Source organism: Alternaria novae-zelandiae (genome assembly GCF_023758075.1).
Source record: "Alternaria novae-zelandiae strain BMP 2774 chromosome Unknown scaffold_6, whole genome shotgun sequence".
Taxonomy (NCBI): domain Eukaryota; kingdom Fungi; phylum Ascomycota; class Dothideomycetes; order Pleosporales; family Pleosporaceae; genus Alternaria; species Alternaria novae-zelandiae.
This window is the reverse complement of record NW_026056966.1, coordinates 1,283,181-1,294,737: the sequence shown is the minus strand read 5'-3', so window position 1 is coordinate 1,294,737 and position 11,557 is coordinate 1,283,181. Positions and strand designations below refer to the sequence as shown.

Sequence of the window (11,557 nt, the reverse complement as noted above, 5' to 3'; positions counted from 1 at the left end):
TCGAGGATCTTGCTCCGCAAACGGCCTAGCGCGCAGCTCGCCCATGGCCCGTTCACTTTGCCCCAACCGCCCGCATCAGCCTCAATTTCACCTGCGTTTGACGCAGCTGGCTACAGGACACGTGTAATTCGCTAGCACTGTGCTTTCACTGCGCCCGTGTAGCAGGTGTGACTCCGCGCTATGCAGACCTATAGGCCACAGTAGCTTCTTGTGCAGACGATGATGGGGAAGTCGCAGCTCCGTCGTTATCTGCTATCGTGCCTCTAGGCCAATTTACCCCTCCATCTAAGCGAACGCGAACATCTACAAACCTCGGTGCTCTACCATCTCAACGTCCAAGTCGCGAATCAATGCATCTGAATTGCAAAATCGCCGTTTCCTCCATGCGCGAACCCCAGCCAGTCTGAGTCGCTGCGTCGGTAATCTCGGACACGGCCCTCGTTGTCTGTCCCAAGTTCCAGGTGTCCTTTCGGTAGTCTTCCAGTCGCTAGGCAGACAGATCTACACGAGACACTGGCTCCACCGCACCGCCAACACCATTCACCTCGATGACTCCTTGGTCGATATGCAACGTTTCCTCAATCTTTTTGCCACGAGTGTGAACACGCTGCTTCATATCTTCATAGCTGCCTAGCAGAAGGACGGATCAAAGCACCCTGCCCACCGTGCACGACCAGTCACCATACTTGCACATGTGAAAGGATTTGCCTGTAGGTAAAACTGGCCTCTTTGAAAGCAAGATGTGCGAAAAACACTACACGTATGTGGTTTGATGCTTCGTCCCGGATAGCTTGACGTCTGCCCAAGAGAACCTTCGCGACCGTTCCCCTGTCCCACTCTGCCGATCAGCCGCTTCGCCGACACAACCATCGGAACCCGTCACCAGGCCTTTGCCAAAGTCTCCCTGAAAGTGCTCAATATGTCAGCCCACCGCGCACCAGACCTGCTCTTCCACACAGCCAGACCGAGAACGCCGACACCCAAGGCGGAGGGTATCGCCTTCTTGGCAAACCTTGTTGCAACGTGTCTGAAAAACATGTCCTGCTTCTGCCTTACCCGCTTCACATGCTCGTCTCTCTTGTTCTTGACAGGGAATGGCTCCTCTGGTACCTCTTTCTCGAGGAACTCGCATAGCGGCTTCCAGCCATCCTCCAAGCGGAACTCGAGCAAGCGCTCGGCAGGCACCGCAGCACGAATTTCTGCATAGTGTTTCCTATATCGATCCTTGGCAACCCGCCGCATCTCATGCACATTACGCACATCATAGAAGCCCAGCATGATCTTGCGAATCGTCTTGCCGCCATTGAGACCGTACAGTGGTCCCAGTACGTTGATCACGAGATCAGCGCGAAGCCCCCATGTCGTGCTGAAGATGGCCGCCTCCATACTGTCGTACCACTCGTCGATATCACGTTCCACCAAGATTAGCTTCGCCTCGGGATAGGCTTCTATGAGCTGCGTCGCGAAGAACGAGCTCATGTCGGTGACGGCCTCATAAGGCCCAAAGATAACGTCCCAATCGGCGCGTGTGAATGGCGCGCCTGTGTAGGTCGGCAGCGAAGGGTAGAAGGCGTCGCATGCTTTGCTGAAGAACTCCCACTCAATTGGGGAACTAATGGCCTGGATGCCGTGGTGCACGCCTTGATATCCGAGAATCTCGAGAGCTTGAGTAATGGACGCCGACCCTACCCTCGCTTCAGTCAGCTTCTCCCGACGGCTGTAACGATAGCAAAAGCAAACGTTGGAGGAGCTCACCAGTACGCGTCATTCCCAATGATAGCACCTTCAGCTCGCGCTTTGGGCGATCGCCAATGGAGGTTGGTGTCGCCATGGCTCAGACCAAAGCTGGTTTCAATCACGCCAAATGGCTGACGAGAGAAGATGGTCGGGAGTACGACAGAAGGTGATATTTCTCGACCATTGTAAGCTCGGCAGAGAGGTGACTACCCCAAGTTGCTGCTCACCGTGGACCGTGGTAAACATTCCATACTCATTTATTGGACCGCCTACCACGTGGTCAAAGGAGTGGCCATCTTACTTGCCGCTGTCTAACTCGAATGTGAGCGCCGAAGAGCGCCCACTGCTATCAATACGATCTACCGGTAGACCCCATCCTAATTTCAACACGCTCGGGCCGAAGTGTAACGGGCCGAGTAAAGTGCCACTGCAAACGCATCGCGCATAATTGGTCTACACTCCAAGAGTACAACGGAATACGCGCAACCAACATCCTGGCTTGGTAAAAATATTATCGGAAAGACAGGCTTTCTGCTGTCGAATCACATGAGGTAAATCAACGATGTCCGGGTCTGATACACGCACACACATCATCACTCGTGTTCACCGTGTTCACCGTATTCACCGTATAGGGCGTACTTGCCCGTCATGAGGCCTACGCAAGCGTTCTGTACACTGTTCTGACGCTGCCGGTATGCATAGCCTTGTAGATTTACGTGCTGATACAACAGATGCTCAATCAAGTTCTGACTACCGCCTCGGCCTGATGGAGACCATGAGCGGCTTCTTCTCCCAGACCAAATACGACTTTTGTGTGATCCACCACTTCTCACTGTTTGGGCTGAGCGAGATGTCAAAGTTCCAGAAGAGCTTAGCCAAAGCCAGTCTCATCTCATTCATAGCCATACTGGAAAACCATGAAGTCAGCGATCGTTCCACCGATACCGAAAAGGGAAAGAGAGATCTTACGTTTGTCCAATGCAATCATGTCTACCATAGGAGAAAGGACGAGATGCACCTCGGTCATCACGAGCAAACTCCCCATCTTTCGTCTGCAGCCACCTCTCTGGGATAAAGTCAAGAGGCCGGTGCCAGTTCCATGGAGCGTGACAGGCTGCGAGATTGTGCATGCCTACAGCTGTCTGTTGGTCGACTAGTCAGTACAAACTCGCCACGGCCGAGACGCGAACAAATACTTACACCTCCCGGTACCCATTTTCCATCTATCTCCTCTCCACCCTCTGGAACCCAGCGCGGCAAAGCTGATGGCGTAGGCGGCGATATACGCATCGACTCCTCGATGCAGGCCTTCAAGTAAACCAGCTCACCAGCAGCAACCATGGTAATCTCCTCTTCGCTCGCAAACCTACCCCGCACCTCGGCAATAACCTTCTTATAGGCGTCCGAATGCCCACAAACGAAGAAGACAAATGCGCTCATCGTATACGTAGTCGTGTTACTGCCCGCCACAATCAACGCGCTCGCCATACCAAAAAGATCCATGTTACTCAAATTCTCACTCTCGTTACCAAGGATGTAGCTCATGAAATCCCGTCTCTTCCCTTTTCGGGTGCCAGCACGCTCCTCATCAATCCGTCGCTGTACCTTTTGGAGGGTGAGTGTTTGATGCCGCTTCCGCGCCTCCATGGCCGCTTTGGGTGCCGTCCATTTGAGTATCCACTCGATATGGTAGTACGTAGCGAGTTGATACCAAACAATGCTTTTGACGCGCGATCCGATAACGTCAAGCCAGGGCTCATCGGCGCGGTCGAGACAGCCCGCGGGTTGTCCGAAGGCCAGGTCGCTCATGATGTCGAAACTCAATAGGCTGAACCAGCGGAGGATATTCTGCTCTACAGCATGATACTGTGGTTTCCGTAACTGAGAAACAAGCCGATCAGTGTGATCCCGAAAGAAATCTTCTTGATCCCGCAATGCGCGCTCACTGAACGCTGGCTGAAGCGCCCGCCGTAGCACGGCATGGCGCTCAGGTGTCTCGGTAACGATACTACGACGTCCATTCACGATCGCAGGAGCGATTCCACGCCCGTCCAGACACTTGAGAAACTCGCGAGGTGGAGGTGAGCCGTCGATCTTCTTCAAGGCCGTGCTGCTGGTGTAGGATAGCTCGTCGGGTGCGATGCGTATTACGGGGCTGCTGTAGTAGATGTGCATGTCGCGGATGCGCCATGCGAGGTCGCCGCGGAGGTTGACATAGTGCCAGGGCAGGCGGGAGATGGCCCAGAGTTTGGGGCCTGGGAAGCGTGAGAGGGGGTGGAAAAAGAGGTAGTAAACGGAGCGGAGGAGCAAGTAGAGTATTGGCTGTGCGCGGTTAGGATGTTGGAGGTTCCTGATGGTGTAGGAGGTGTTGACGTACACTGGTGAAGATGAAGAGAACTATCATGGACAACATCTCGACGTTCAGCTCGGTGTTCGCTCGTTCTGGTTCTTCTGCCCAGTACTCAAAAGACGAGCTTCATAGCCACAGGTTCGTAGTAGTGGCATAGACAGATATCTTCTTCCTCGTAAGTAATGCGAACCAATCACTTCCACCTCGATTGCTGATTCTCTTTCGTTCGCAGGGTAGTTCTGGTATCGTTGCCATCGTCGCAGATGTAGCAGTCGACGAGCCAATGGGAGTAAACGTATATCCACGTGGCTGATCGACTTACTGTGAGCGTCTGATCTCGAATGTGACTCCACTCGTTGTTCTCGATATTGTGACCCCACGCGGCTCCTGGTCTCGGCGATACTAGGACTTCGATCCCGCATTCGGTCCGGCCTCGTTAGTGAGGCCTAGTCGCCGTTGGTTGCTGTACTGACTCGGGACTTGCATGGCATCGTTACGAGGTCAGTGGTGATGGAAGAGGAAAGAGCGAGGGCTCAGCGTACATTCTGTCATGAGCGGTTGGTTTCAAGATTTAGGATGGATGACACGTGACTACACTCACACTGCCACCACCATCCAAGAATTGAGCCACAGTCGAGTCAGCTAACTAGAACAATGCACCAGTATCTACTCAACAGCAACCCTCAATCTACACAAAACCGCCTTCTCCCTCTCCAAAGGACTCCCCGGACTGCACACCACGGTAAAATTATGCCAATCCCTCTCCAAATCCACGTCCAGTCCTTCAATAACATCATACCTCTGCATCATTCTCACAATCACATACCCCGCCTCCGTAAGAGCAAATTGCTGCCCAATACAAATGCGCGGCCCCCCATTGAACGGGACGTACTGCCACGTTGATCCCGGTCTCCTCTTCTCCCAACGTTCGGGTACGAATTCATCGGCGTCTTCGCCCCAGAGGTCTTTCCGGCGTTGCAGGACGTGCGTGCTGAAGTTTACTTCTGTCCCGGCGGGGACGAAGATGGGGAGGGTGCCCGAAGGGCCACCGCCAGTGGGGAGGGTGGTGTCGCGGATGGCGCAGCGGGAGTTGAACGGTACTACTGAATGTAACCGTAGTGTTTCGTTCAGAACATGTTGTAGATAAGAACAGCTTTTCAGCTTCTCGAACGTGATGCTTTGTCCAGGCGTGGTATTCGAGTAAGATCCAAACTCTGCGAGAACTACTTCACGTAGCTTGTTGTATACCCGTGGGTTCCGCACTAAGCAGTAGAAAACCCATGATGTGAGTGATGCTGTCGTATCTCGACCTGCGGCTAGCAGACCGAGAACTTGCTCGCGGACTTCAGCGCGGTCGGCACAGCGCGATCGCAGTGTTTCGAGGAAGTCGTAGCGGAGGGACGAGGAACCTTGTTTTCTCGCCAGGTCCGCGGCGTCGATGGCGCGGTCGACGAAGGTGTGGAGGGTGTTGATGCATTTGTTTAGTTCGGTGTTGCCGTAGAGCCAGTAGAAGCTGCGAAGACGCATTCTAATTCCGAGGATGGTCAACATACGCTCGAATGCGTGGTCGAAGCTGCCTTCTTCATGATTCTCGTCGCCTTCCTTCTCCTGTCGCTGCTCCTCAAGCAACTTATCGAGCGACCCCGTACTCATCCCCAAAAAGAACTCCGTCGCCGAGTCCATCGTCAGCTTCGGTAACAAGGCCGCCAAACTGACCGGCGCCGACCACGCCCTTCCTTCCTCATCAACCCTCAACCCCCCTTCTTTCCCCTCAATAACCCGTAACAAACTCCCCACATGCCCCTCCAACACCTCCAACCGACTCACGTTCTCCCTACTAAAAAGCGGCCGCATAGTCTCCCTCGCCCTATGCCAAGCCACCCCATCAACAGCAAAGATACTGCGCCCCAGCGCCCGTTTCAAATTCGTGCGTCGTGCTGTACCCATGATGAAGTCGTCGAATTGCGTGGCGAGTAGGGCTTGGATGTTGCGTGGCTCGGCCGTGATCAGATTGGTTGTGCCGAGCAGGGATATGGCCCATGTGTACCGGTTCATGGCCATGAAGCGCGAGAAGACGAAGTCGGGGGTGCGTTGCTCGCGGTCGGCGAGGAGACTGCGGCGGATGGTGTCGATGCCGAAGGGGAGGTGGTAGGGCTCGATGAGGACGGGACCGCATCCTAGTTGACGGCTTTTGAAGTAGTTGCGGAGGGGCTTGATGAGGAAAAGGTTGGCTATGTGGATCAGGAGTAGGAAGCCAGCTCCTAGTATGAGGAGGTGAGTTTGCATGTTGTGTGTCGCTACTTCTGCATTCGAAGCTGCGTTGACCTAGCAGTGCGCCACTCTCAGCTTAAGTATGCTACCGAGCTATTCATCCCGACGCACCAATTTTGACCCACGTGCATAGCACTAAGCAGGGGATGGGTATCCAGTCGACTTTCTGGATTCTGAGCTGGAATTCGCCCGCTTGGCGTTGTTTGTGGGAATGGCCGGGAGCGAGTCGTTGCGTTTACAGTGCATGTGCGATCATGATCGCATCACGGTTATATTTTCGATACCTCGCTATCTACATCGCCATACGCAAGGCATATACATCAGAAACAGCTCCATGGCTTCATCTTCGGCTGCCGTTATACATTCAGATCAGACACAGGCGTTAGCTGGACCATCAAAGGCAGCTTCTCCCACACCAAGTAAGTGCCCTGCTTGTTCCACCAGTCGTTACCAGGGTCATGAAGTTCCCAGTCAAAGAACCGTACCAATTTCGCCATCGTAAGCGACATCTCGGCATAAGCCATAGATCGTCCGATACAAGCCCTCTGACCGTAGGAAAACGGCTGGACGGCAGAACGGTCATCGTCCTTGAACTCTTCGGGTGCGTCATCTAGCCAGCGTTCCGGATGGAACTCACGAGCCTTCTTAAAGTTACGCTCAGAGTGTCCGGCTGCCAACTGATTGACAGCAACGGCATAACCACCCGGAACCCATTTGCCCTCGATCATTTCGCCCTTTCCAGGAACGAAGCGTGGCAGTGAGCCTGGTGTTGGTGGGTAGAGACGCATGCCCTCGTTGAGGCAAGCGCGCAGGTACTTGCAGCTTGTCACAGCTTGAACGGTCATGTCTGCGCGGCTTTTGAACAAGCCGCGTATCTCTTGCTTGAGCTTCTCGAGTTTATCTGGGTTGCGCAGGAGAAGATATGTCAGGCCGGACATGCCGCCTGCCGATGTACCACTGCCGGCTACGATGAAGTTGGAGGAGAGCATGACCAGTTCAAGGTGGTTGAGCTTCTCGTCGTTCTCGAGGATGTAGGACCTGATTAGTCACTGAGTCAGTAGTGTTTGAACTGAGTGATGAGTCGATTGAGCTTACATGAAATCCTTCCCAGGGTTCTTGGCCTCGACACGTGCCTTCAACTTGGCTTCTGTCATCGCGATGTGCTTCTTCCTTGACTCGGTGACGTATTTAGGTGTCATCCAGTTGAGCAGACCCATGAAGCCGTACTGCACGGCAAGCTGGAACCAGACGATAGCCTTTGCGCGAGCGAGGATAGCTTGGATCCATGGTTGCTCGGGGTTGTTGACGCAGCCTGACGGTTCACCGAAAGCCAGGTCGGATACGATATCGAATGCGACAAGGTTGTACCATGTAGTCATGTCGACGGGTCCGTCTTTGCTTCGTTCTTTCAGCTTTTGGACAAGGTTATCCGAGTGGTCTTGAAAGTAACTCTCTTGTTCACGCCTAGCATGGGATCAGTATTGACATACCATGCCTGCATTTCGATGAATAGACTTACAGCGCTCTCTGACTAAAAGCCGGATCGATAGCTCTTCTCAACCTCAAGTGTCGATCTTGATGCTCAGTCATCAAGCTACGTTGGCCACCTATACTCGCAGGCGCGATACCTCTACCGTCAAGAGCCTTCACGAACTCAGGGTTTCGCTGTCCATATATCTTCTTCCACGCTCCCGAAGTCGTGTAAGAGAGTTCATCAGGAGCGATGCGCACAACAGGACCGTATTTGTCGTGAAGCTCGCGGATCTTCCAGCTGATCCGACCCTTCATGTTTGCGCGATTCCATGGTAGACGAGAGATGGCCCAGAGCTTCGGCCCCGGATAGCCAGCTAGAGGGCTGAGGTAGAGATTGTATACGACCTTGGAGAAGACGTGAAGCAGGATCTGGTAATCTTTGTGAGATGATTCAGAAGCCAAGTTGGGACTTGCGTGAACTTACGAGCACGAAGATACCGACGGTAATGTTTCGCAATGTCAGTGGTGGTGCTTGGCGCAATTGTTGCCACAGGCTATCTGGTATGAAAGCAGCAGCCATGATGTTGTGAAGTTGCCAGACTGTGACGAAACTCAGAGCCAGCGGTTCGAGAGCCGGGAGATGGACAGCTCAGTCTTCTCCAGCTCATCACCCCATTGAATGCTCACAATGCCGGAGGCATCTATCCCGACGTGTTCGATCCATGCGGCATCTGGCAAAAACTTCCAATTCCACTACTATCGCCAAACGTCGCACCTGCCGACCGATGGTGCAGACCAGAAGTAGCCAATTGCATCCCCTCAATTACGCACGCTCTGCTACAGTTGGTGTTTAAAGAGACTGAAGTTTTCCGCGGTGAAGATACGAAGGTGAGCTCAGGTGACCCGGACTTTCATTCGGCCCTTGGTTGTCGGGCCGATCCTCTCTCCGAAATGGCTTGCAGATAGTCGGCTGTGCGTATGCGATTGTGGATACTGGCGGGAAACATGGGTTTTCCAGCAGTGCGCAAACGATTATGTGCAGCTGGGCCACGTGTTTGGGGTGAATGGTGAAAGCTTGACCACGGGACGGAGAAAAATGACTCGTGATTACTACCCGGCAATGCAGTGTAAGATAGAGCATTTCTACACCCCTGTTGATATGGAAGGATGCCAGTTCCTCCTGCGTGGCCTCCAGCACGCGGTATCGTTGGGTTGCTGGCCTGTCAATGTGTCCAAGAGATGGGCTGTGATGACGAGCTGGTTGTCTGTGGGCAGCTAAGCATCTCGTTGTACGAAACACCATCTCGTTTCGGTCTCGACGTCTCTCTTTGATATCGCCGGTCAACGCGGTAACATCTGTATCACCAAAAAACATGGATAATCAACATGGCTCCGACAGCGTGCTTGCCTCATCGGCAAAGACAATCCGTGCCGAGCTTCAACAGAAGCTTTCCAGCGAAGCGCGAATCCATCTTCCGTTCGACATGGACAAAACGGGCTTCGACAAGGGCAACCTTCGCTTCACTCAGTACGAGCGCCCAACATACCTCGCTATCGTCGAGCCAGGTTGTGAGAACGATGTAGTCGAGGTCGTCAAATATGCGCGGGAGAAGGGTATTCCATTCACACCCCGTGGTGGCCACCATGCAGTCACTACCACGATGAGGCATTTCAAGAACGGTATATGCATCAATATGCGCCCACTCAACCACATGCGATGGGACGCTGAGAAACGGCATGTTACCGCCGGTGGTGGAGCGATCACTGATGAGTTCGTGCGCTTCGTGCATGATTTGGGTATGGAAGTCAGTAAGTGTAACAGCATCTTCGCTGAGAGTGAAAGTACTTACAAAGCTGGTAGATGTGGGGTCGTGTCCTACGACTGGTGTTATTGGCGTAGCGTTTGGTGCAGGCCTTGGCCGTTTACAAGGCAAATATGGCTTTCTAAACGACAACATGGTGTCTTGCAAGCTCGTGCTCGCCGATGGAAGCGTAGTGGTTGCATCCAAAGACTTGCATCCGGACCTGTTTTGGGCGATTCGTGGCGCAGGCCACAATTTTGGCATTGCAGTCGAGGTCACGTTTCAGGTCTATCCGCAGCCGCACGGAGGCATACACCATACTTGGGATCTGGAGTATACATTGGATCAGTGCGATGCGGTATTCGAGACGCTGAATAGCGTCTACGAAACTATGCCCGCTGATTTGGCAATCTTCGTCATATGGTTGCGCCAGAGCAGCGGTCGCAAAGTAGGTCGCTTAACGAGTGAGGTATCCACGCTGCTAACAAGGCTCAGCACATCATTCTCGTCAACCTAGTCTGGTCTGGTCCAGCTGCGGGTGCAGACCCCTATGTGCAGCGCTTCGAGTCCCTGGGCCCAGTCTTGATCACCGGGCGGAAGTCCGTGTCATGGCCAGAGCTGCCGTTCACCACTTACAAAGAGATAAACAAGCTCTTTTGCAATCCCGAAGTCTGGCTCAGAGGCCCCTATAAGATGATGGGGGCCGCCTGCGTCGACAAGTTCGACCTCAAGACGACACGCGAGTTCTTTGAGAGTGTCAAAGCTATGAGTGAGGAGTGGGAGGACCGCGGCTGGTTCAGTGCCATGTTTGAATGCCTGCCTGATCAGCGTGTTCGCGAGATCCCCGACGATGCGACAGCCTTTCCGTGGCGCGGTGGTTCGAATCATTTTCTGTGAGTGTACCACATTGGTTCTGTACCAAGCAAGTTCTGACTTACGGGATATAGTATGCTGAATGCGACACCAAAGCGGCTGGAAGACCGCAAGGTTTTCGAGGACCATCTCAACTACTGGAAGCAACGCTTCGTCGAGACGTCTGGATACGGCCGTTTGCAACAGTATGTGAGCTATGGTAATGGCACGACGACCTTGAAGGACCCGCCCGAAGCACTGTACGGCTACGAGCCCTGGAGGTTGGAAAAGCTACGGCTTCTCAAGCAGAGATATGATCCTGACAATGCGTTTCGATGGTACCAACCACTCGTTGAGTCATGAGGTACCTACTATAGATCTTTGGAGCAGCATCCAATGCAGACATAGCTTACCCACGATTTTGTTTGATGAAAACCGTATTAAACAACGTGATCCTGCCTGCGCTTACGCGCGGGCCTTTGGACATGGCGGCGACACCCTTGGTGCACCTCTGAGCGTTTTGAGATATTCGCTAGCTTAGCAGATACGATACCAACTCCCTGCTGAACAGTAAAAGCCCCCGTACGTACACGTGGGCATAAAGAGTGGCCTATAGATGTTGCTAGAACTCCGAAATCTGGCCAAATCGTGGGCGCAGTAGGGAGTGGGTACTCTGGCGCATCGTGACCCACGCTGGACTTCGAAGCGAGGACAACAGCAGTACGGTCTGGTGAAATATCTGAAGCCGACGCTAATAATTCTCCGATTATAAGGGCCTTCGGTGGGTCGGAAAAGTCTTGGGAAGTCTTGTTTAGAGTGGTGGAGACACACCTGAGTCGTGGCTTCGGTTACCCCGGTCGCCTTCAGATCTTGGGAAGATAGTCGAACACGTTCACCTGTATCGGGGAAACAACATGCTGCGTGCTCAAACAACCCAGCGGTATTGGATAGTTTCGACGAGATGTTTGATCGGCTTCATATCGCTCCTGCATAATTGCAGTGCGGATGCGTGGGCTTGAGAACGGTGATCGGGCCATTGCGACGCGAAGCCTGTAGCATTAGTAGATGAGAG

General features: G+C 53.4%; 4 protein-coding genes across 4 annotated transcripts; 1 reads left to right on the top strand and 3 right to left on the bottom strand.

Annotated features, from left to right (window-relative positions):
• Positions 1–879: 879 nt before the first annotated feature.
• J4E88_003940 (uncharacterized protein) lies at positions 880–1,768 on the bottom strand (the record flags this gene model as incomplete). The annotated part of the gene is made up of 2 exons (XM_049397588.1): positions 880–1,685; positions 1,762–1,768. 2 exons carry the CDS (start codon positions 1,766–1,768, stop codon positions 880–882), a joined length of 813 nt encoding a protein of 270 aa, XP_049256976.1.
• Positions 1,769–2,487: 719 nt separating this feature from the next.
• Positions 2,488–6,489, bottom strand: J4E88_003939 (uncharacterized protein; the record flags this gene model as incomplete). Its single annotated transcript, XM_049397587.1, has 6 exons — positions 2,488–2,644; positions 2,707–2,879; positions 2,938–4,059; positions 4,115–4,211; positions 4,914–6,412; positions 6,484–6,489. 6 exons carry the CDS (start codon positions 6,487–6,489, stop codon positions 2,488–2,490), a joined length of 3,054 nt encoding a protein of 1,017 aa, XP_049256975.1.
• Positions 6,490–6,714: 225 nt separating this feature from the next.
• On the bottom strand, positions 6,715–8,411 carry ALT3 (Cytochrome P450 monooxygenase alt3; the record flags this gene model as incomplete). Its single annotated transcript, XM_049397586.1, has 4 exons — positions 6,715–7,396; positions 7,454–7,822; positions 7,878–8,260; positions 8,316–8,411. The coding sequence occupies 4 exons, from the start codon at positions 8,409–8,411 to the stop codon at positions 6,715–6,717; spliced, it is 1,530 nt and encodes a 509-aa protein (XP_049256974.1).
• A 793-nt stretch (positions 8,412–9,204) lies between these two features.
• ALT4 (FAD-linked oxidoreductase alt4) lies at positions 9,205–10,848 on the top strand (the record flags this gene model as incomplete). Its single annotated transcript, XM_049397585.1, has 4 exons — positions 9,205–9,640; positions 9,732–10,081; positions 10,129–10,526; positions 10,581–10,848. The coding sequence occupies 4 exons, from the start codon at positions 9,205–9,207 to the stop codon at positions 10,846–10,848; spliced, it is 1,452 nt and encodes a 483-aa protein (XP_049256973.1).
• Positions 10,849–11,557: the final 709 nt, after the last annotated feature.